Below are 23916 nucleotides of genomic sequence, written 5' to 3' on the forward strand. Positions count from 1 at the left end.
GACAAATCAAGAATTCCAGCTAGAGCAGTTATTGCAGAAATATACTGTTAGGCTCCAGTTAAGCTTTTGTTGATTTGAAGTAATGTTTTTCCTACATAAAAAGTACAAAAATACTCACTGAAGGTTACTGAGAAGTTGTTTGATTGATTTGACATAAAGATGAAGACACACTTGTTTTCTGAGACAGTACACTTTGTGATTCACAGGATAACTTGCATCACACGCAATTTAATGAAAGCTCTCAAATAAGCGATTTTATTCCTATCCATGATTGCAGACATTTACAAAACCATAACATCTGAGTTCACCTTAAAAAATAACTTATATAAAGCAGTGATATACACAGCACAAAATAGATCAGGGAGGGGCAGGAGCAACTTTTAATAATTAAAATGTAAACGTGAAAAAAAGGATGGAATAAAAGTCCCTACTTATTTCTACTTAAGATGTCATGTGATAGTATTTTACAATGTCCTGTGGGTCAATGTATGTATGTGCATGTGTCCATATAACATACACACATACAATACATTCTCTTTCCCACACATATACATACACAGATAATCATTTGCAGTTCCGTTGAGGGCAATTCTAATATGCCGCTCTGTACAGTTGTTCGAATCACGTTTGGACCCGCTTTCTTCACAAAATCGGGGAGAGAGCAGGAAATAAAAAGGTTGGTTTGGTGTGACTGAGATTCCTTTGTTTAACTGTACACTGTGATGAATAATTTTCTTCCGTAGTAGTTCTGTGAAGGGCTGACTCACTGTGGTTTCCATGAGGAGACTTGGTAATGGATCACACACTCATTGTCATGCTAGGGGAGTACTAGAAGGAGATAAGAATCCATATTTTAACAACAATTCTTCTACAGGCCACTAACATTCCCCTTGGTAAACAATAGTAACTGTGAGTTTTAATGTCTTTTATGCACAAGCTTTAAATACAGCATAAAAATAAGAAAGCATAAAAAGAGTAAAATTATATAGAATTGACTGTCCTGAACTGTTAAATATTTCCTCTGGAAAGCAAGCAGTCTCATTCTCTCTCTGAGCTTCGGGGTTTGATAAGTACCTAGTCCCTCAGCTTTCAGCTTTCTCCTTCTAGCCAGATTCATGTTTCATAGGCCCTTGGAACAACTTGGGTCAATCTAGTCCAAGGGTGATTCATAATAATCAAATACGTGTGAGGGATAGGATAGTCTTTGTTAGCTGTGTAAACTTGGGAGGTTACTAACCTCTCTGTGCTTGTTTCCTCACCTGTAAAATCAGCTTAATGATAGTATCGATCTTAAAGGGGTTTTGGGAGGATTGAGTATAAAACCCTTAAAACTATGTATTTATTGAATACACGGAAAGTGCTCAGTAAATGCTGGAGTAATAGTGTAACTCCCAGCTGGCCATAAGAAATCCTTATTAAAGCATTTAGAAAATACTTAAGAGTCTGATTTATACTTTAGCATATAAACTTCTTCCCTGAAGCTGTGACTCCTATCTCAATCCACAAGCATTTCTGGGTGGGAGTAGGGGCATTCTTGTTACATGTTACTTGTCAGTTTGAGGCTGACCATTGGTAAAAGGCGAGACTTGCAGAAATTTGGAAAAGTGGTCTTAACAAATGACAAACAGCAATTATTTAGATAATGATGCCAATCTACCCTCATATGCTTGAGAAATAGACTGTGACAGAAAAGTTCTAGAGCAGCTCTGCCCAACAGAACTTACTTCAACGATGGACACGTTCCACAACCTGTGGCGTCCAGTACGAAAGCCACTAGCCACATGTGGCAACTTGAGCCCATGAAATGTGGCCAGTGCCACTGAGGAACTAAAATTTTAATGTTATTTAACTTTAACTTATCTAAATATCCCCATGTAGCTGGTGGCCACCATCTTGGACAGCACATTCTAGATCACCTGTGATGGGAAGGAGGAGTATCTACTTCTAAGTGGTAACGGTTTCCATATTTAATATGACCTCTTAAATATTTTAAATGCTTTATAAGAACCTGTGAGGACCAGGGCAAAAGGGAATTCCTTTTAATGCGCTCATAATGATTGCACCTCATGGAAAGAGGCAGATAAAGTGAGAGGGTTTGGTCCCAGGCTGCAGGGGCTTAACCAGGAACAGTGATGGTCCTGGGAAGGGGAGCATGAACCTTCTAAAAAAGGAACAGACAGAACAGAAAGAAGTGAATTCCAAATGAGCGGAGGTCGTGTAGGAACCAGAAACGAGGTATAAGGTGTGTACTAGATAGAGATGGATTTGTTAATATGGAGAAAGCAGGATTTCCCAGGGAGGAGCGCAGGGTGACTGACAGTGGCTCAGCTGGCAGAAGTCTGGACTGGAAGTCATTAGAGTTTGACCTAGTGCTCAAACCAAAAACCCACATTGATCCTGAGTAAAAGCAGATGACTAGGCCTGAAAACGGGTCACTGGACCTTAGGGGGAGGATTGTTAATCCTTTAAACACAGGTCAAATCAAGGAAAAATCTACTTGTTAATCTCTTAATAGCCTCAAATTTCCTCAGTATAGGAAAGCTTATTTATATACGTTCCTGACCTTCCACATTGGATTACAGTGAGTAGGGTGATATAAAGGGGAGACTGCCAGAGAAGCGAAAGGGGATTCAGTTTGATAGAAAAACTCCCCCTTTATGCTTGATAGTGGCAACGAAAAAGCAAAGCTAAACAAAACCTCAAGCCCCCAAACAATCATTGAGAAGGATCAGTGAAGTGGAGCCCACCCACCCCGTCCCTGAGCTGGGAGGGGATCTACCCCCATCTCATCAGGAGACGCCATGCAAATCTCCACTACAAATAACGACAGCACACTGCCATGACCTATCCACAACCTTTGACAAAATAATCATATTTTGGCATTTGACTTTTAGGGGCAAGACTAAACAAGAAGATAAGTGGATACTAAGGTTTTATTGAAAGTAGAAAACATAAGAATATGGCAAAATGGGCATGGAAAATTTAATCTATGCTTTCTTTGGCTACTGTTATTTATAGTAAGGATGGGTGAGCCAACCAGTACTGCCCAGTAGAACCTTCTGTGATGATGGATATGTGCTATTCCGTGCTGTCCGGCACAGCGCCCACACATGGCTGCTGAGCTCTTAAAACGTAGCTAGTGTAATTTAGGAACTGAAAATTTAACTGTATTTAATTTTAAATAGCACAGCTAGATCATCAATCATTATTTTAAAGACAAAGATTTTAATGGGTATATTGTGCCAATCTAAAAACAGTGAAAGACTTTAAAGCTTTTTTAAAGTCTCCTTTTTTAAAAAGGACTTCAAAGGATATGTCAGAAAAAAATTTTCTGGGTAAGTCATAATTAATTCTAGAGACCATCTCATTTAATGCACATCCTGAATAATCAGATTTTAAAAATCCCTGAATCCTTTTTTCACAAGGATTGTTCCAGTTCATTCAAATGTAATGTAACATTAGGGAATATAGTTAAGAATAGATTATAGCCTTCATTCTAATTATATACCATTAAAAGTGTGCATATATAGAGACAAGTATGTATGCACATTTTCTCACATTCTCCATGCTACCAAGCATGGTTATTGGTTGCTCCCATTTCTTAACACTGGCAATTGTTAGGATTTTTAACCTGTGTTATTTCAAATGTCTTAAGCAAATCTTACAGTAAAATGAGAATCTGTTACAGATTCATTGGGAAGTTAAGAGAGTTAGGCTTATTCAGGGAGGAAACTGAGTGGAAAATAGGGTACAACAAGAAAGTCAGGGCCAGATTCAGTCAGAAAGGATGGAAGCACCATCTCCAAGCAATACAGCTCAAAAATTAGCAAGCATCTAATGAAATTTAAATTTTGAATAGTACCAGTAACTGTAAAATGATGCCCTAAGTGTATTTGGTACAGTAAAATGGATTGTATCTGTGTGTGACTGTCTTTATAAGCGATGGGCTATTTGCACTGCTAAGGCTGTAAACTGCTCATCTGCTGCTGCCTTTATTGAAACTGCTTCAACTAAGTAAGATTGAGGGAAATTGCAAACTTTCTAGGGAAACTCACAGAATGTGCCAGCAAAAAGGAATTTTGCTATTGATTACTATTCAAGTAGAAGTGGCTTACCGTTTTCTAGAAGTAGAAGAGCAAGTGTTAAATGGGGTATCATATTTAGAGACATAAAATATTCATGGTGTATTGTCCTGAGACCACACTGCAATGTTTCTGTTGTACTGCTGCATCAATATGCCATGACATATTCTAGTGTTTGTGTCAGAATGCTGTGATATCAGGTTGCCCTGATATCACAGCATTCAAAACTATTCTGTGAGTCTGGTTCTCCTTGATCAAATGATAAAATGGCCTTACAATGCTGTTGACTGCATCAGTGTTTGGTTTAGCATGTAAAACATGAGCTAGAGAATTTATTATACCCAGTTCATGTACCATGGACTCCATCAGAAATATCCATTAAATCTTTGAACAATGTGCATACATTTCTGTTCACACAATTCAAGAACACTTCAGATCTTACATTTCTCTTCATACACTTCAGGAACACTTCAGATCTTCCATTTATATTTCTAAGCATCTATATAATATTTTATTTTCTTAATGAAAGACAATACTACAGGTACCTGAGCTGAACTAAAGTGAAATAAATCTAGTGTGTACGTGACTATTCAAAAAAAAAAATTGGGGCATATGTGATTTCTTTACAATAGAAGAAAATTTAAAAAGGCAGTAAGGGTAATAGGAAATGATCTACCACCTTGTTTATAATTTCTACTTGACACCATGATTTTAATAGCATGTTTGCTCAGTTGATTATAGTTCAATGCTATGGTGAAAATATTCTGCTAAATTCATTCAAGAAATAAAACTAACTGCTTTCTTTACTTGAGAGGCATGAAGCGCTATTCTTTGAATTAAGCCTTTTTGTATTGTTTTTAAAGCCAAACATTTTATAGAGTTTGAACACTAGGGGGCATCTTTGTTTCTTGAAATAAAGGCTTTTTTTTGGATCCCCCCCAAAAGAGCCTGAACGTTGAAACATTTTTTGATTCCTATTTTCTTGCGTAAAGTGTGTTGGCACTGCAAGGTTTCTGCCTTTGGGTTGGACATTTCTGTTTCTGTATTGATTACATTAAGTAGCATGTGTGAGGTGACTGGGATAGTGTCTGTACATGATAATCAGTCAATAGATATTTGCTCTCCTCCCAGGCCTCTTATGCGGTTAAACTTCAAGATAAAGACCGACAAACCCTCAAAAGGCAGAATGTTCAAAAATCTGTGCTTTTCAGACTTACGTGCATTAAAAACCACTAGAATTCAGTCTGCATGTTTAGTCACTGGAAATGTTTTCTTTTTAAAAATTATTTATTTATTTTTAATTGGCATATAATTGCTTTACAATGTTGTGTTAGTTTCTGCTGTACAGTGAAGTGAATCAACTATATGTATATATATATATCCCCTCCCTCTTGGACCTCCTGCTTTTCCTTGATGATAGTAAAGCTAACTTAGTGGAGATACCTAGTCTATTTACTTCTTTAAGGCCTTACTACATTTGTCAGCAATGAATCTCTTTTGTCTTCTTCCTCTCTGCTCTCTTTTCTTGATCTTTTAAAAAGGTGCAAACAAAAATGTGTGGATGTGATAGAGGAAGCCACAGATAACCAGGGTGTCACTCATAGCATGTAGACCCCTCACCCAGCAGAGAGAACAGCGCAGCCAGTGTGGACCCGCTTCCAAGGCTGCACTACCCTCCAGGCAGTGGTGCAGGTTCTCAACCACCATCCAAGTATTTCTCTTCTGGGGACTTTTCTAGTGGGGACAGGAGAGAGGGAGCGGGGAGACAGGAGGCAGCTTCTGTTTTCTGCTAACTCTGCACAGCAGTCTGGCGTTTTACCTGCTTCTTGGCTTCAAGGGTAGCGAGGCTGGGCCAGGAGTCAGGGGTGGGGGAAGCCCTACTCCAGTGGCTCTATATGCTACGCACATATTCCCAGAGGGATCTGCTATCCAGCATGTGCATAATCCACTTGGGGTTAAAGGATGAGGCTGGTCTTTATTCTGCACAAAGTAGTTTTTTGCGTCCTGTTCTATCTGATTCTCTGATCCCCGTGAAGAGCTTTCTGATGCCAACTCTGAAGCAGCTCCCCTCTCTGGCAAACAAGGCGGCAGTCGCCCACAACAAATCTGGGAAGGAAGGGGGGGAGAGCTCCTGTCGTCGCTGCCCCTAAAGTTAAAGTCACGTGGGACCTTTTTAAAGAAGTTTTCTTTTCCAATACAAAATTAATACTTTCCTTGGTGCTCTTAAAACACCTGGTTTATATCTATTGTAGCACTTATTAAGCTGACGTATGGTTTAATTAGCTGTGTAAACATGTTCTTCCCATCAGATTGCATTCTTTGAGGTTAGGGATGTGTTATGTTTGTTTCAGAATATTTTGTCCTTAACCTAGTGCTTTGCATGGTGCAGGCTCAATACATGTTGAATTGAACTGAATTAATTATCATATACCTCACTGAATTATACCATTACTGGAAGAATTAGCATAAAATGAAATTAATGTCTCTAATTAGATAAAGTGAACATTAATTAATTAAAATTAACTAATTTGTCCATAGTCTTGAAGCAAACTAGTGAAAGAACCGGGCTCTAAGAAATCCCATAATCCTAAGCATTATGAAAAACTATACAGTTCCTCACATTTTTCTATTTCCTCATCATTGACAGGCTAATCTTTTGATTTCTTTAAATATGAGTTTTTATGTTTACCTTCTTGGTTCTCACTAATCATAAATATCCTGCAAATGAAACAGACAAACTAAAGATCATCATATTATTTCTAGTTTTAACAGACATTAAAGTCTAAAAACAAGGGAAGTCTTGTCCCATGCCGAGGTGCTAGGTCAACACCAAGAAGTAAAGGAAACCGCAGAACACTCAATCTTGGGTTCCACTTTGGGAAGCAGCCACTCTGCGCAAAAGTAGGTATGTTACTAGCCACCGCTTCAAATTCTGATGGCATCACCTCTGATAAAGGTCTGGGCAAAATGAAGGTAATTTTCTCTTCTGATTCTGTTTATAGTTTGGTAGATCCTCCATTATTTTAATGATGGCGGTACAGGTATTGGAGGCGCTGATTCTATGCACATGAAACTAGTTTGGGTTCTGAACTCGTTTATTCCAGTTCAGGAGTTCTTAGCAGAGAATGTGTATCAGCATCACTGACGAAGCTTTTCCACATGGGAGGATGCCTGGCCCCACTCCTGGAAGTTCTGATTCGCTGGGTCCAGGGAGGGTTCTGGGAAATTGTATTTTAAAAAATTCTATAGATGCTTCTTATGTGAAATCTTAGTTAATAAATTACTGTATAATGCAGTAAGTCCTTGAGAAGAGATACCATGTTGTCCTTTTGGTCTTTCCAGTGCCCAGCACATTGCTGTGGCCTGTAGTCAGTGCTCAGTGACTGTTAAATGAAGGAATGAATTTGATCGCTTCTCCATTTGCTCCTATCTACTCCCATGGAGACATGAAATGATACTGCCTTTGCTTAACGCTATGGTCACACAGAAAACGACGTGGATATCCCGTTCGGGTTAAATGTAAATAACTCGTTAACATACAAGACAGGAAAGTCTAGTGCATAATGTAAAGACAGCTTAGAGACAATTTTCAGAGCTTTCAGGACAGCACTGAGAATAAACCTGGTTTTGCAGTGATCAAAGACATTTTAGTAATGTGAAAAATTTATAAAAACGATCACATATGCAACCTGTTTCTAGTACATTCCTTTATGGTGGATGTTTTCTAAAGGAAAATTAGGATTAAAGTTTTTGTCTTTGTAACTATGTACATAGAATCGGAGTAGAAAGTTTATCTTTTAATACTTTCAAAGAAATTCCACTTAGTTTTCTAACTTTTAAAAGATCAACCTATTGAACTCTAGATAAACAGTCGTAATAATGGCTTTATGCATTTATTCTAAAGAAGAGCTTCAGAAATAAAATCTGGATATAGTAATGTAGTCAAGGGAATACTTACACTCTCACTCTGAAAAGGATTTAAGAAATTTCCCCCCATTTCGCCATCATCCCTAGGAGTGCCCGGCTGATTACTCAGGCTCATATTATTGGGAGAATTCTGTAAACAAGATTTAGAAAACAAAGCATTTTGAAGATTTTAATTTCCCTTTTACATGGTACTGTTTCAAACATGGAATCTATACCATCATCTCTAAGGACAAAGCAGACTTATAATTCCAATCTCAGACTTCTACCATGGATTCTGTTCATTCTTTGCACCTTGACAAGTACTAATGCTTTCCCAAATGAAAATTAAAAAACAGAAAACCCCAAATAATTCACTGTAACTCTTCGTCTTAGTCTCAGAATCATTTATTCCATTTCCCACTCTCAGTTCACAGTTCCTAGACTTCTGGAGAGTTTAAGAAACATTCCCAGGAGGGGCATGATGAAGAGTGCAGTCTACACACTGATCGGGCGGGATGGAACAATAACTTCCCTGGGTGATTTTACTAATCAAACTTGAAAGGTCACTGTTTTGATAAATATTTCCCTTTAATTCTACATGTGGTTTACATAGTAACACGACTTTAACCATTATTTTTATATGAACCATAAGGAAAAAAGGAAAATGGTTAACGAGTTAAGAACAAGAGAAATAAATACCTCAGGACTTGAGAATTCAGTATGTACTTGTACAGGAAAAGGAGGCTCAGAGGTGGAGTGATTTAGAACCCTTTCCTATCATTTGTTTGAGCAGATTTATTTGAAACTTTTAAGATGAAATGGCTGATATTAGCAATCTAATCAAACACAAAGTTAACAGTATACTGCTTTATATTCTATTTAAATTCGCTAGTCGTTTTTGCTGTGCGATTTTAGCCACATGAGGTCATCTGATACTCCACGTCGATAGGGAATACAGAATGGCAGCGGCGTATAAAGCATGCTCACACAGGATTGCAACTGTGACTAAGGGATTCTTGTAAAAATAAACTTCAAGGTTAAAAACTTTTACTTGTTATTTCAAACGTAAGCCAGGTTTTAGAGTTTTTTCCTGAGCCGTTGCCATTTTATATTCTGTTTTCGAATAAGTTTTTAGATTTTGTAAACAAACTTGCCCTGAGGATTCTGACTTAACTAAAACCAAGTTAGGCAATAAAAACGAAAATGTCATGAATGGGTTATCCCCAGAAGAATATGTGCTTTTTAAAAATATGGTTAAACTGTAAAGCAGAGGCAGGTAGATGAGCTGGTAGAAATAGAGCTTGTATCTTGTCCTGCTGTGCACCCCACAGGGAGGATCTGAGAACAGGGATCCTCTGAAGTCCGTAGGAGCTCCATTTGCCAGCGAACCCCAAGGGCTGGGGAACCACAGCTTAATGGCATAAAGAGGATTCTAATTTTTTTTTTTTTTGGAAAAATTTTTTTTCCTCTGAAAATGTTAGTTTCCCAAGTATAAAGTAACTGGACTTTGAAATGAACGTGGATAACCTGATTTCCTGAAAAAAAAAAAAATTAAGTAAAGTTGAAGTGCAATTAACTAAGCTATAGGTAACTAAGCTACAGCTCGTGAATAAAGTTATTAATCAACTGTGTCTTGAAAGCAGGAATGATAATGCTTACTTAGCTCAAAAAAGGGCAAATTTATAAAAACACTATAAGATTTACCCCAAATCTAGAAGTCTTTGGTGAAGGCAGATTTGTCATTTCATACAGAATGGAGAAACTGGCAATCTTGGAATAAAAAATAATCTAACATACCTATACAGGGGTATTTGAGCATGTATTTGGAAGCTGCATACTTTTACATATTCAAACAGATATATGAAATGAGCCCTCTCCATCCTTGCGTAATAGTCACACTCCTATAGCCTTAAGTACGTGAGGTGCCCTGAAAGGAGCAGCATATCTCTGACTGAACTAGGGTGCTCCCAGACTCTGCTGCATTTTTGCCATGTCTCATTTCTTTTTTTATTTTGTAAAAAAAGTTTTATTGGAGTACAGTTGATTTACAATGTTGTGTTAGTTTCAGGTGTATGGCAAAGTGTATCAGTTATACTTATACATATATCTACTCTTTTTTAGATTCTTTTCCCATATGGGCCATTACAGAGTATTGAGTAGAGTTCCCTGTGTGATACAGTAGGTCCTTATTAGTTGTCTCTTTTATATATAGTAGTGTGTATATGTCAATCCCAATCTCCCAATTTATCCCCTGCCCCTTACCACAGGTAAACTGTAAGTTTGTTTTCCACATCTGTAACTCTAGTTTTGTTTTATAGATAAGTTCATTTGTATCCTTTTTTTAAACTCCACATCGAAGTGATATCATTTCTTGATTTGCAGTTCTGAAAGTCTGGCTACCTTCAAATTGATTCCTGACTCAAAGTGTCGATTTAAAAATATTTGAAGTTTGAAAGTAACATTACAGTAATATTTGAATACTTATAAAACACTTCATGGTGTTGCTTCTGTTTTCCATGCAATCTTTTCATAGCATGGTGGCTCAGCATTAAACTTCTTTAGGGGGGAGTGGTGGTGGTGTATATGAGAACATTGAGAGGCAGATTAAAAGGACACATTCAACACACAAAACTGAGCTAGTATCAGATCTCTGAAACCTGTTCCTATCTAGCTCACTGGGCATATTTGAAAATCATGAAATGATAGAACATCTTTAAAAAATCTGAGGTAATCTCTGCAAAATGTTGTGAAAACAACAAAAGTTGCTCAATGAGGAGTCTTAAGGAAATTGTGCTGTCCATGGTCACTGGGTGACATGATGAAGATATAGCTAAAGATATACTCAGTATTGGTATCTGAGGAACAGCTAAGGCAGTAGTTCCAAACACCAGCCCAGAGCAGGTTGTGACGGTGGGTGGCAATGAACTGTGTGTATGCTGCATTTAACTGTAGCTGTTTGTGTGCAGTGTCTCCAGTAGATTGCATCAACAAGGCAAGAATATAATGCACAAAAAGGGCGTAGGTTGGTCAAACAACTTCTTAAAATGCGGGAGGATTAAAATGCGGGAGGATTAAAAAAACTTCTTAAAATGCGGGCATGCGGGAGGATCTTATTTCCCTGACTAGGGATCGAACCCCTACCCCCTGCAGTAGAAGTGCAGAGTCTTAACCACTGGACCGCTGGGGAATTCCCTTGGGCATAATTCTTATGTCAATTGAAACGTACTTGAACTTTCCTTTGTAAAGTTTTTCCCTATTGTATTTGTTTGGTCTCCTTAGTTATACTGAACTTCTTGAGGGCAGAGACAATATCTTGTTTGTCTTTGGAATTTCATAGCCCAGAATAATGCCTTGGCATATTAATGTTTACTGAATGAAGGAATTCCTGCCGAAGTACAAACCATTTGAGGGCAAAGATTATGTTTGTATTTAAAGAAGTCTTTTGTATTTCCCCATAGTGCACAAGGCAATACTCAGTACATAAAAGTACACAATGGGTGGTCAATTAATGCTTAAAGAATAAACAGTAATCACTAGGCAAGAGAATGTTATCAGCAGCAGGCACAGTGTGGTGGAAAAACTTGCTTCTGGTTATAGGAAGGGGAAAATAAGCATAGAAGGAATAGCAATAGATCTGATATGAGGGCAGATTAGAAGATGGTATTTCATTTGTCATTATGGCCCTTAAAATTTTTTAAAGTGCTTTATAAATTACAAAGTACATTCCCATATAGAATTTCATTTACATCTATGTAGTGTACAAGGTTATGTCAGTGGAAACGTTACGAAGACGGCCTTAAGCAATCTGGATGTTCCCGCCTTTGTGTAATGAAGAATTATCTTTAGACATTAGAATATGTTTCTCAAATATAACTTCAGACATTTTACTGTGACCACAAAGCACAATTCAGCCAACATCAATTGTTAGATACCTAAGACAGCCAATACAATCATGGTCATCTGGTTTGTAAAGGTGCTTCCCAGAAAGAAGGCTCTAACGGTATTATACAATGAATCTTATTTTGAAAACAAGGTTTTTGAAGGCTTACCTAATACTATTTCTCACAGAGCTAAGATGGTGCCGTTTGTATATATCTATTTTTAGAAAAGAAAAAGATCTTCCTGATTGTTTCTAAACAGACATCCAAAGTGCATGATGAAGTTCCTAGGCCAAGCAGCCAAGCGATGCAGATACAATGTCAGAATGCCAATTAAACGCTCTTTTTTTTTTTCTTAGCTTGAAGTCTTAATTTATAAGTTTCTATAGCTCAACTTCATTTTATTTTTCTTGGCATCAGGAATTTTGCTTTATTATACATGAATATAAATTCAAAGTGGAATTAAAAATGAAGTCATCCTTTAATGAATTTCTGTATTTATTGATATAAAGCAGACTTCTGAGAGAGTCATTCTAGTGGTAGTTAATAATTAGTTCTTATCAGCCATTCTAAATATACATTTGACCCACAGAGAAGTATTTTAAAATTCATCATGACCTAAAAAGTATTTAGGTATTCTTCAAAAAATATACGGCATCTTAGCAAAGCATTAATTTTAGATACTCAGATGACTGACAGAGGAAAAACAGAGACATGTGCTATTGGAAGGGTCACTTTCCTACTTCTATTAATATAATTTTCCTCTAATTACTTTCTTACTCTATTTTGTGGAACTATAATAATGATTGAGGACATCAGCATTGCCTGATAAGGGTTTGGAAGACAAATGAGATGTATAAATGCAATGCCCTTACAACATATAATAACCACTTTTTCAAATTTACCTCTTTTCGTGTTGCTCTAGACTTCTTTACATTTTCAAAAGATTATCTATAGTATGTCAGTTTGCTTTACAAATGCGTAACATCATAATGTGATTAAACTGATTATTATTTGCTTGGGTATCAATTAATCATGTATAGCATATCCTGTAAATGAATCCTAGCATGCTTTGAAATATTCTTAAAAGACTAATTTTACCCTTTCCCACAGATTATATGCATTAATATTTTACACTTCTACTTAATTATATCTGGCCTTCTACTTTCAAACTCTTTAAGAACAAAATTCGTAACGTTATTCTCAATCTTAATAAGAGTTCTGTGTGGAATAAAACACAGATAAAAAACAACACACAATACATAATACTCACCTTGGAAATACTGTCCATATCTCCTGAGCCTAAAACAAAATATGGAAAGAAAGCCTTTATTAGGTAATGATTCTATCTGTAAATTAAATACTCCTTTAAAATAAACAAATGTAGTAATGCAGTACACTCTATGTATTTGCAGTGTATATCTCTTGGATTTTTGAATCTCAAAAAATTACTTTTCTCTTATACTGTGTGGTAAGTATCATCTGATGGCAAATGCAAGGAAGAGTTGTACCTTTCCTTCCCAATCATCTACTTTTTTTGGTAATGGCAGAATAAAAAACTATTGCTATCATAAATTCCTGAAAGTGAAACAGTAGACATATATATCCTACTCAATTCAAAACTTTAAAATTTGTACACTAATACACATGTGTATATATATATTTATAGATATGTAAATAGAGAACGAGAGAGAGAGAGATCTCTATTTTCTGAAATGATGCTTCTGTACATCTGATAAAGTACAAAACAGGCATTTGCAACAATACCTGACAATATTCTGAACCATGTTTTACTATAATAACCAAAATCAAAGTATAATATTTTTAAGAAAATTTTGGCAGCAACAAATATTCATGGCAATCCATCAAAAGTAAAAATGTTTTCAAAATGTAACATTGTGGTTTTATTTTAATTCTTAGGAGAAATGGACAATCAATACTAATTTCTTACTTAAGAAATGGAATCATAACTTAGGTAACAAAGAAAAATAATCAGATCCTTGCCACAATTTTAGCTTTATTTTTAACTATTTAAATAATTTTCCTGGCATAAAAATATTATAATATTTTAATAGTACAGCATTCAGCAGACGGTCACAAATAAAGTAAAGGCTTATTAACATTAGTGTATAAATAGGCGTAATGTTAAGTACTGAATGTATATATGCAATTATGTATCTATAAATATATACAATATTCATTATAGATGACAAGTATATGTGAAACTATTCTGCAAATTCTGTTCTAGTGAGTAATATAACTGAGAATCTTCTCACTATGACCAAATGCCATCTTTTTGTGAATGATTTTACAAATTAAAAGATTGGAAAGTAAATTATTTTGCAATAAATTAGAAAGTAAAATTCTAGAATGGTGCTATCCCCAGTAGAACTTTGTGTGATGCTGGCAATGTTTCCTTGTGCTGTCTGTTATGATAGCCATTGGCTCATGTGACTATGTGCACTTGATATGTGGCAGTGCAACTGAAGAACTAAATTTTACATTTAATTTGATTTAGAATTAAACAGTCACACATGACTAGTAACTACCACAACTGGACAGTGCAAATTAACGTTTTGAAAACTAGGCAAAACAGGCATGGATCCTTAAAAGCACAAAAGTCTATCAAAAAAAAAAAAGTCTATCAAAGTGTTGTAAATAATTTCTTGATTATTGAAGTTACATAGCTTTTCGAAGTATCAGAGGATGGCATTTCCTGACCTAGGGTGGGGCTGTGAAATCCGTGTATAACCTGAGTTACTCACGGCATAGTTTCTCCAACTTAAGTAAAAGATGGTTCTTTTTCAAAAGAAAAAATTATCACAAACCTCCAACCCCACTGTCAGCTTTTAAAATAGTTTATGATATATGATGATGATAAACATACAAACATAAAATAAATATCTTTTCCCCCTTGTTTTGGTTTTGCATTTGGCCTGCCTACATATACAGTATGCTGTGTGACCAGGTCAATTTTGTACCACTTGTCTCTGTTTCTCACTGCTGTGAAACTTTTTGTTCACCTTGCAGATATTTGGCTTCATTTGGGAAGAACACATCATTTATGAAGTATGTTTACAACCATTATTTGCACTACTTGAAATCAGCTTTATCACGAACACAGACAATGTGGGCAGTGTTCTCTCTTAAGAGAATCATTCAGATTATCCAGGATATGATTACCAATTTTACTTTTTAAAAAGAGACAAACGTTAAAATGCAAAAACAAAATCAAGAAATTCTTGCAGAGGACTGAAGTTCCTCTGAGACTGTGTCTACAGACCTTTGGAGACAAAGGAACCCACTGCGAGGATACCATGGTCCTCTAGGTGCCCAAAGCAGCAGTGTCTCCTTTTATCATAAACACTCAGATTTTGATAAGTTAAAGTAAATACCTGGGACTATGAGCTAGGTTAGAACAATTCTCACGTATCTGATTTTCCAAGTAATCTTTAGCCATCATAGCGAATATCCTATGGATTAAACTATCAGTTGTAGATAAAAGCTGAAGCATTTCAAAATGAGTTCCTATACAAAGAAGAACTTCGCAAGTCATGATGTTCACTATGTAGAATTAAGGTTTTGTTTTGAATTCATTCCTGAACATCAGATTTAATATCCTTACCTAAAGAGCCATTCATGTGATGTGACTCCATTCCTCCTAACGCACCCATGGGACCATCTGACCCGGGGCCCATTGGAAACTATTTAAAAGATGGAGAAAATGACTGTGATCACATTGAAAGCAATTGTTCATCTCAATGTCACAATACCTATCTTTAACACTGTAAGACACTTCTACAACTTATTTTCATTTCCAAATTATGGAGCTTATTTTCCTAGATTTTTTTCCAGCCTTCTAGATTCTCTAACTGGACTGCTACTTCCCTCATTCCATCTTCTCTATGCTCTAGATCTTCAGGCTAATCCTCATTCATATCCAAAGTTTTCTTCAGCTATCCTTAACCAGAAAGCACATATATTCCAGTGCAAGTGAGGAGATAAGTGTTTTATGCTATTGACAAATTTTGCTATTATAAACCAGAGGTAATTCTTAAGAAGCTGCTAAAGGTATTGGCTTATTAATAAGAATAATTGAACATTATATGCCAACATTAACATTTTTCTTAGCTGACAATCTATCTTTGTTCAAATGGACATGATAAATGATTTCATCTTGCAGGTTAAATACATTTAGCTCCTTGGGGATAGCTGAATATAGCTAAGTCTTCTTGGCAGTCTCAACTATGTCAGTTCAATCACAATTAGGCATTCAATAGCAGTTATATTTAACATTTTTTAAAGTAGTGGTATTTCATTTTCAAGTGAAACCTTACATTAGAAGCCTAGTACAACACAGATGTGAAGAGATGTGCTGTGGTAGAGTTGGTGGTGGAGAGCCCATGACCTGCCCGCTTAGTCTCTCCCTCAACTCCCTGGAATACTTCTAAGGAAACTCAGACCTCAGTTTGAAGACAGCCTATCTATAATTACCTTATGTTTACAGTTAAGATAGATTACTGAAAACACTTGTTCTTAAAATTTCCCATGCCCAAATCATTTCTTCCATGTTGTATGGTGCAGAATACTGAATGTGTTGCGTGTTATGTATGTGTATCGATGGGATTGTGGTGGTTACTAATCATACAGGCTTCGGGGGAAAGATTGCCCTGAGTGGACACCCTGTATACCACCGACTCTGTGTGGAAAGAAGAGAGCTTTCCATCACTGTGCTCACACAAACCACATGCTTATACATTTTTGCAGGATAATGCCAATTCTGTTGCCTAAAATTTTGATGCCTAAAACACATGGATGGATTGTGTTTTTTGGGTTTTTTTTTTTCAGTAAACAACTTGGAATACGCATGCCTCTAATGAGAGGTCAAAGAAATTAACTTTGAACTTACTGTTGTTTTTCAGGTTTTTTTCAAAAGCATCGTTTAGATCTGGGCTGAGAAACTGGTGCCGGTGAGGCCAACAGCCGGTGAACCTCCTTGGTTTGGTCCTTTTATCCGGCCCCCACTGCACGTTAAACAACACTAAGACTGTAGGTATTATACTTGAAGCACATAATACTGCAGTCCTAGCCCTCAGCAGGCATTTGCTTTGACTACCTCTGGCTGAAATGAATGACATTTGGAAGAGTGACATGTTCAGCTTCTGCTTCTCTTGAATCTCTTACCTTTGTAACAAGTAAGAGAAGCAGAATGGAACACACTCGGATGATATCAGTTTAGCTGTCTGCAGAAATGTCTTCAGTACCATATGCTCCTGGTTTCCTCCCGTATCCCCTCCCTTTCAAATATCAAGTTTTAAGATCTGAAATTGCAGTATGAAGAGCTTTTCTACATTTGTGCTGCATTTCTAAAATGAACATTGTTCATGATCATATTCAGTGTTCTTTAAAATCTCTGTGAAAACACCTTTTAGACATTACTGACAGAAAATTGTTTCTTTTTCCTGAAAAAGAATTTATTTGATTATACAAAGGGAATACTGGTAACTGAAGGCAGTGCTGCTTAACAGAAATAATATGTAAGGTTCAAATGTGAACTACGTAAAAAAATTTAGATTTATTAGCAGCCATCTTTAAAAAGTAAAAAGAAACAGATGAAGTTAATTTTAATAATTTTATTTACTTATATAATCAAAATTATCAATCAAAATACAGTCAGTAGAACATTTTAATGAGATATTTTATATATTTTTTCATATTAAGTCCTCAAAATCCAGGGTGTGTTTCATACCTCCAGCACATCTCAGTTTGGACTAGCCCTATTTCAAGTACCATAACATACTGGACAATTTAAAGTTTCCCTTTGCTGTCCTCACTGCTAGGAAGCTCAATTATAATATTTCATCCCCAGTTTTTGGTATACTTTTGGAAATTCTTTATATGTGTTTTGATTTTTCTTTAATTTGAGCTACATTTTATTCATATATATATACCTATGTATTAACTGTATTTTCTTATATATTTTGTTAATATGTAGGTCTTATAGATATCATTTTTCTGTAAGCGTTCATGGAAAAATCATGACCATATGCTTTATTAAGTACACTCAAATTCTTTCTGTAGAACTGCTTCAGTTCTATATTTAAACTCCAGATTTCAAAAATTTAAAGAAAAACAGGCATATTCAACTTCCTAATTTAGTTTCAAGTTTAACAGGAAAAAAAAAAACAACCACCTGAAGAAATTAGTGATGTGTAAAATGAGGTGAACATATGATTACACATTAACTGTCACTTTCAAATAGTCAATATTAATTATTAGGTATTCGAGATAAAATAAGGCTACATATCAACATTTTATAATTAAGTTCTCTTTTACATTTATATTATACTGATATGAAATCTCTTGTTATGTATGTTATATATTATGTTTTTTTCCAACCCAGAACATAGAATTTGATATTTTGATATCCAGTAAGATCCTGGATAATAAAATATAAAGCTTAAACAGTATCAAGGAAAAGGAATGTACTTAGAGTTTGAGTCTTCAAATACATTCCAAAAATTTTAAAAAATGCATAGTTACATTAGGCCTGTTAGGTCCAGGAGGTACTGCATTCATTAAAGTATACATGTTGTCTCCAGAGTTGGTTGAGTCTGAAACAAAATATTACTGAATTAATATCTTTCATTATAATCTATGCCCAAGTCATCACAAAGTAATAATCAAAGATGATCTGGACACTTATGCATATTTATAGCTACAGCACTTGAAATAGTCATTACTAATGTTCAGAAACAAATATCTGTAAGTCATTTTCTGACCCAAAAATTATCATTCTGAGGTTGTAAATTAGGAATATCTACCTAATATATTAGGAATAATCACTTGAGTAATTCAGATCAAAAGGAATATTACTTTAAAAGTCTAAAGAGTTACTGTAAATTTTTTCTTCTTTAAAAAACATGATATCTTTTGATTTCTCTAAGCAATTTATATGTATACATATAACAGAAATCTCTTAAAATTCAGATTTAGTAGCTTTTTACTTATTATTTCCTTAGGCTTCTTATAGACCAATTTAAAAAATAGTTTATTTAGCTAATAATTAATAAAAGCTGGTGGAATATCCTGGCTTAGTTCCCACAGAAAGATATTAGAACGAGACTGTACAACTGGAATGAAAATACTCTTGCTTGAAGTAAAAGCCAGCTTCCACTAGTACAACTTTTGATAAAAATCTTTTCATTCATTTTATTTTTGATTCATTATAATAAAAATAACTGTAGTGTATATCCACATAAATATATGTAACATTTTACATTTCATGTCTATTAGCTAGTCCTAATTAAGTCTCTCAGCATATGTGTGTATAATGTATAGCCTAGAGTGAAAGGCTTAATATTTTACATTTAGGAACTATCAATTATAAAATGCTTTTCTATTTTTCCACAATTATATAGTTCTCTTAAATATAATGTTGCAGGCCTCTATTTTGAAAAAGATGTTTTTCAAATGTTTTGTACTGATTCAAGGCAGAAGATAAAAATTATTTGCTTTCTCATGGCAATAACCATAGAGTGAGAAATGGGCAATTACTTTTCCTCTTGTTTTGTGATTATTAGACGTTAAATTATTATTTTAGAGTAGGTTAGATGCCATTTATACTCTGTTTGTAAACAGTGATCCATAAACCTAAGTATTATTTTTTACTTCTAGATTAATACATCATATTGTTGAGAAAGTTGAAATGCCCACCTCTGGTTGACCTCTGTTTGTTTATACTAAGTAAGCTCCTAATCTACTTTTGTGGCCTTAACTATTTTTACATCCTTATGTACACTATACTCCTGTCAACCCGGGCTACTTGTTCTTTCTTGCATATGATCATCCTTTTCCATCACCTTATTTTTGTTCTTTCTTCCTCTGAGCATCTTCTCTACACAATCTCCGCTTACTGAAATTATACTCTCACTATTCAAGGCCCATTGCCAACGCTACCTCTTCCATGACGTTTTCCCCTGATACTTAAAAGTATGTGAGTGCTCCTCTACCACTGAATTCTGCTTTGCATTATAGTTAATATTTTGTCTTATTCTTCCCTCCCGCTTCAAACTAGGTTATAATTTCTTTGAGAGGAGGAAAGGGACCATGTCTTACTCATGTTGTGTACTATAAACAATAAATATCTACTAACTTAGATTCAATTCATGGCATAAACCCTATCCCATAAAAATGTATCTTTCAGAAAAGCTGGAATTGTTTTTTAAACATAGGAAACCTTCAAATGGTTCTTCACCTTTATTAGCCTTACTAATTTTACTTACTAATTTTAGCAATTAATTTGAAAGGAAAATGGGCCGTATATCTTAAAATATGCAGAAAGAAAACTTTATTGCTTTAAAGACCAATCAAATATAATTGCATCTGAAAATGAAAAAACATTGAGTGAATAAGGTTGGTATGTTTTAGAAAATGTCTGATTTATTTTTATATACAAAAAAACTTTACAATAGATATTCTGGCACCTATTTTTTGGAGAGTGGGGGATATTGGCTTCATATTAGAGGACTGACTGTGATAAAGGATGAGTACATGAAAGAATAGGCAGAAAAGCTAGCAAGATGTACTGGTGGCAATTTCTGGCTTGAAAGGAAGAAGTGATCCGATTACTTATCACCTGAGAAGTTTAGTGTTACTCCAAAAACTTTGTTTGAGTATGTAGTAAAGTATTTATTAATCACATGCTACCTTCATAAATTAAACCTTAACTTCACCAAAAGGATTGCAAATGTGGGCAAGATGTTCAATTCATATACTTCTATCTTCAATGAATTTTGTTTCACTTCACTGAAGATGTTCTGAGGACAGAGATCCATGAAATATTTATGATATATTCCAAAGAGTTAGTGAGGCAAAGTAAAATTTTGAATTAGTCATCAAATTTATGCTTTTTCTAAATTAAAGATTCAAAACTTAAAAATATTTATTGGTATGATTAATGATATTTAATTTCAAACTTCTGTGTATCTTAGATTCCAACAAATTCGTAAGAACATACGAATTTAACAGAGCAACATAATAAAAAAATATTTTCTAATTATAAAAATTTCCCATATATTTCATTACCCAGAAGTTAAAACTGACAAAGTCTTAGTCTATTTCTTTGTTATCTACTTTTCAGATTTCAGGGTAATATATTTTAGTTTTTTTTGGCCACACCGTGCGGCTTCCGGGATCTCAGTTCCCTAACCAGGGATCAAACCCATGCTCTCTACAGTGGAAGCACGGAGTCTTAACCACTGGACCAGCAGGGAAGTCCCAGATTTCAGTGTAATATATTTTAAAATAACACTGTGATCATATTGTATTAAATCATGAACATTTATTTCTCTGTGTCATTAAAATTTCTTTGATAATAATTTTAATGGCTACATTTTAGTCCATAAAACATTAATTTAAAAATATCACTAAAATCGGATTAGGCATGAAGGTTGTTTCTATTATTTTACTACTGGCTATAACAAATGAGCATCATTCTACATGATTCTTGGATTGTACCTCCAATCATTTCTAGTAGTAGGATTATAGTGTCAAGTGGTACGAGCTTTCTCACGGCTCTTGCGACATGTTGCCAGGAGCTTTCTAGGAGGGCTGTGCTACCATCAGAGGCCTCAAGACACAACACATTTAATAGTTTGTATTAAAGTCTCAAAGGAAAGAGGTATTTAAAATAACGACATGATTCCAGGAATATTAAAGTATTTTGGTTTAAAAGGTTAAAAAACTTTCCCCACTACATAGTGGGTTAGCTAACTAATAAATACCTATAGACGTGTAGGATAAATGATATTGTAAGCATGTCTACATCTATCTTAGATGCTAGATATGGTGGGTCTGATTTGTTGTATTAAACCTAATGGATCCATGTATTTCATGTGTTTGTTACTTATGCAGAATTTTTCTTAAGTTGTGAGGTTTGGATCTTTTCCAGTCTCAAGCAAACTTTTAGTCAGATAAATTATTGGGCAATTCATACAGATCAACACAGTTTTCATTCTGATTAAATCTATTACCTACACAACAGGAGTTTTCTAAATGCTTAAAGTAATTGGACAGTAGTTACTTAAGAACACTATTTCTTCCTATTTGCTACCTCTACTCAACTTGTGAAACCACCAATGAGGTAAAGAATACTACTAACTTTCTTTCATAACAATTTCTGTATTTTGTGATTTTACTCTAAGAATCAAATGCCCACGTGGCTAGTTCGATTACAATACCTGCTGGACTAGGCATGATGGGTGTTCCTGGTGGCCCTCCACCTCCTGGAGGACCCTAAATAATTACACAAAATTTCAGTAAAAATAAGGCATTGCATTAAACAATATAAGGAAAAACAGAAGTTAGACTTTATAATAATCCAGTTTGAAAACAGCAGAGGAAATACATTTTCTCCATAATTTATTTTCTTTGAATGCGCAATCATTTCAATGTTATGCAAAATATAATTTAGTTTAAATATGTTGAGATTGTTTTGACAAGTTTCCAAAAACAATGAGCCTGTAACGCTGATTTATGATTCATGGCTTAATGACATCAGGTATAAGGAGGTTAAGGAGAAACCATTTAATAAGGCCTTTACAAATCCCATACAATAGAAATCATTCATGTGTATTTGTGATTTAGTTTACTGTAATTTTCTTACATTTTGCATCACTGGTTTTTATAGGCAACTGAAAATCAAAAGATATTCATATGCTTAAAAAAATACATTGATGCTGTTTCTTCTGCCAGCATCAACTGCAACACTTCTGATGCACTGTACCTTCAGCTATCACATCAATTAGAAATGAGAGGTAATGCTGACTGATGTGAGGGTTTCTAAGGCTGTAGGTACACAATCAATCTGAAATGGATGTTAGGTGACTCAAGTTAATTCAGTTATTTCGTGCAACCAAAATGGATAATTCAGGCAATGAGTTTTAGAATGTTCAGACTTACAGTAGTCAAATTAACTATTAAGTGGCTAAATTTTTGCCTCATTCTGAGTGCACAGACATAACCCACTAATTATTTCAAATAATATATGTATTGCTATTTATTAAACAGCTTAAATTTACTTTCAAATAAGTCTGTAATTCCATAAAACTATATATATCAAGCTTATTTTTAATTGACTTTAAGAAAAAACAGGTTTTACTCAAACTTTTTTACTTTCATAGAGATTGTGCAAAAAGTTAGACTTGCTTAGCTTATATAGCTTAAAGAAATACTGAGCACTAAGTTCACAGGTCCCAACAGCGTGTGCTTTTCGCTATGCTCACAGAACACTGTTTCCATGGAGGGTAAAATGCGCGTTGATCTTCTTCCTAAGTAATCCTTTTTTCCTACTCTGGTTGACCACCACCTCTGAAAAGTTCTTTAGGAAAGATTTTTCTTTTTACCGTTTTATCCTTGCTACTCTGTTAGGCATTTCCCTCTAAATATTATAAACAAATTATCTTTTATGATGGCCTTGAGATACAGCAAGAATTATAATGTGATGATGGTTAAAAGGTCATTTGCAAGTTCAAGAGGTCATGTAAAACCTGCTAATTTGACGAATGTAAAGAATTGGAAATTTTTAACATGTACTAAGTGATAAGAAGAAGAAGAAGTGGTCTCGGTTTCTAAGAATGAAAACTAGCCCTCCTCCCCCAAATTACTAGTCATTATTCTGCTATCTAATTATCTTTGTGATTGGGAGAAAGCGTAATGTCTTCTTAGACTTTGTGTATGGCAAGTGGGGTGGGGAGGGGGTGCAGATTATTCTAAAGAACTGCAAATTCAAGCATATCATTGTGTAACTGGGATGGCCGTCTTCATGATTGGACAGTGTATTGCGTGGTTTACAGAAACATATGCTGAAGTAAAACACAGTACTCAGGGCAATTTTGGCCAGATTGATAACTGTTTCACTAATGAACATCAACATATGTACTGAGGTTGGCAGACGAAACAACTCAATACAAATCAGATGTTCACTTCTTGGCCAACACACAGGGGCTCTTCTTAACATCTGGACAACTATTTCATTGCCCAAATAGAAC

General features: G+C 35.1%; 1 protein-coding gene across 4 annotated transcripts in view; it reads right to left on the reverse strand.

Moving 5' to 3' along the window:
• Positions 1 to 271: 271 nt before the first annotated feature.
• The window catches only part of SSBP2 (single stranded DNA binding protein 2), a 294633-nt gene continuing 270988 nt past the window's right edge, over positions 272 to 23916 (reverse strand). For 2 of the 4 annotated variants that reach the window (XM_068533613.1, XM_068533605.1), the window contains 6 exons: positions 22108 to 22162; positions 18410 to 18480; positions 15492 to 15570; positions 13140 to 13168; positions 8041 to 8139; positions 273 to 828 (listed from right to left, as the gene is read on the reverse strand). In XM_068533613.1, coding sequence (XP_068389714.1) covers positions 799 to 828; positions 8041 to 8139; positions 13140 to 13168; positions 15492 to 15570; positions 18410 to 18480; positions 22108 to 22162 — 363 coding nt within the window. In that variant the 3' untranslated portion in view covers positions 273 to 798. Of the gene's footprint in view, positions 829 to 8040; positions 8140 to 13139; positions 13169 to 15491; positions 15571 to 18409; positions 18481 to 22107; positions 22163 to 23916 lie in introns of all 4 variants that reach the window. The other 2 variants (XM_068533601.1, XM_068533619.1) reach the window with 2 other exon arrangements.

This window comes from Eschrichtius robustus, chromosome 2 (assembly GCF_028021215.1).
Source record: "Eschrichtius robustus isolate mEscRob2 chromosome 2, mEscRob2.pri, whole genome shotgun sequence".
NCBI lineage: Eukaryota > Metazoa > Chordata > Mammalia > Artiodactyla > Eschrichtiidae > Eschrichtius > Eschrichtius robustus.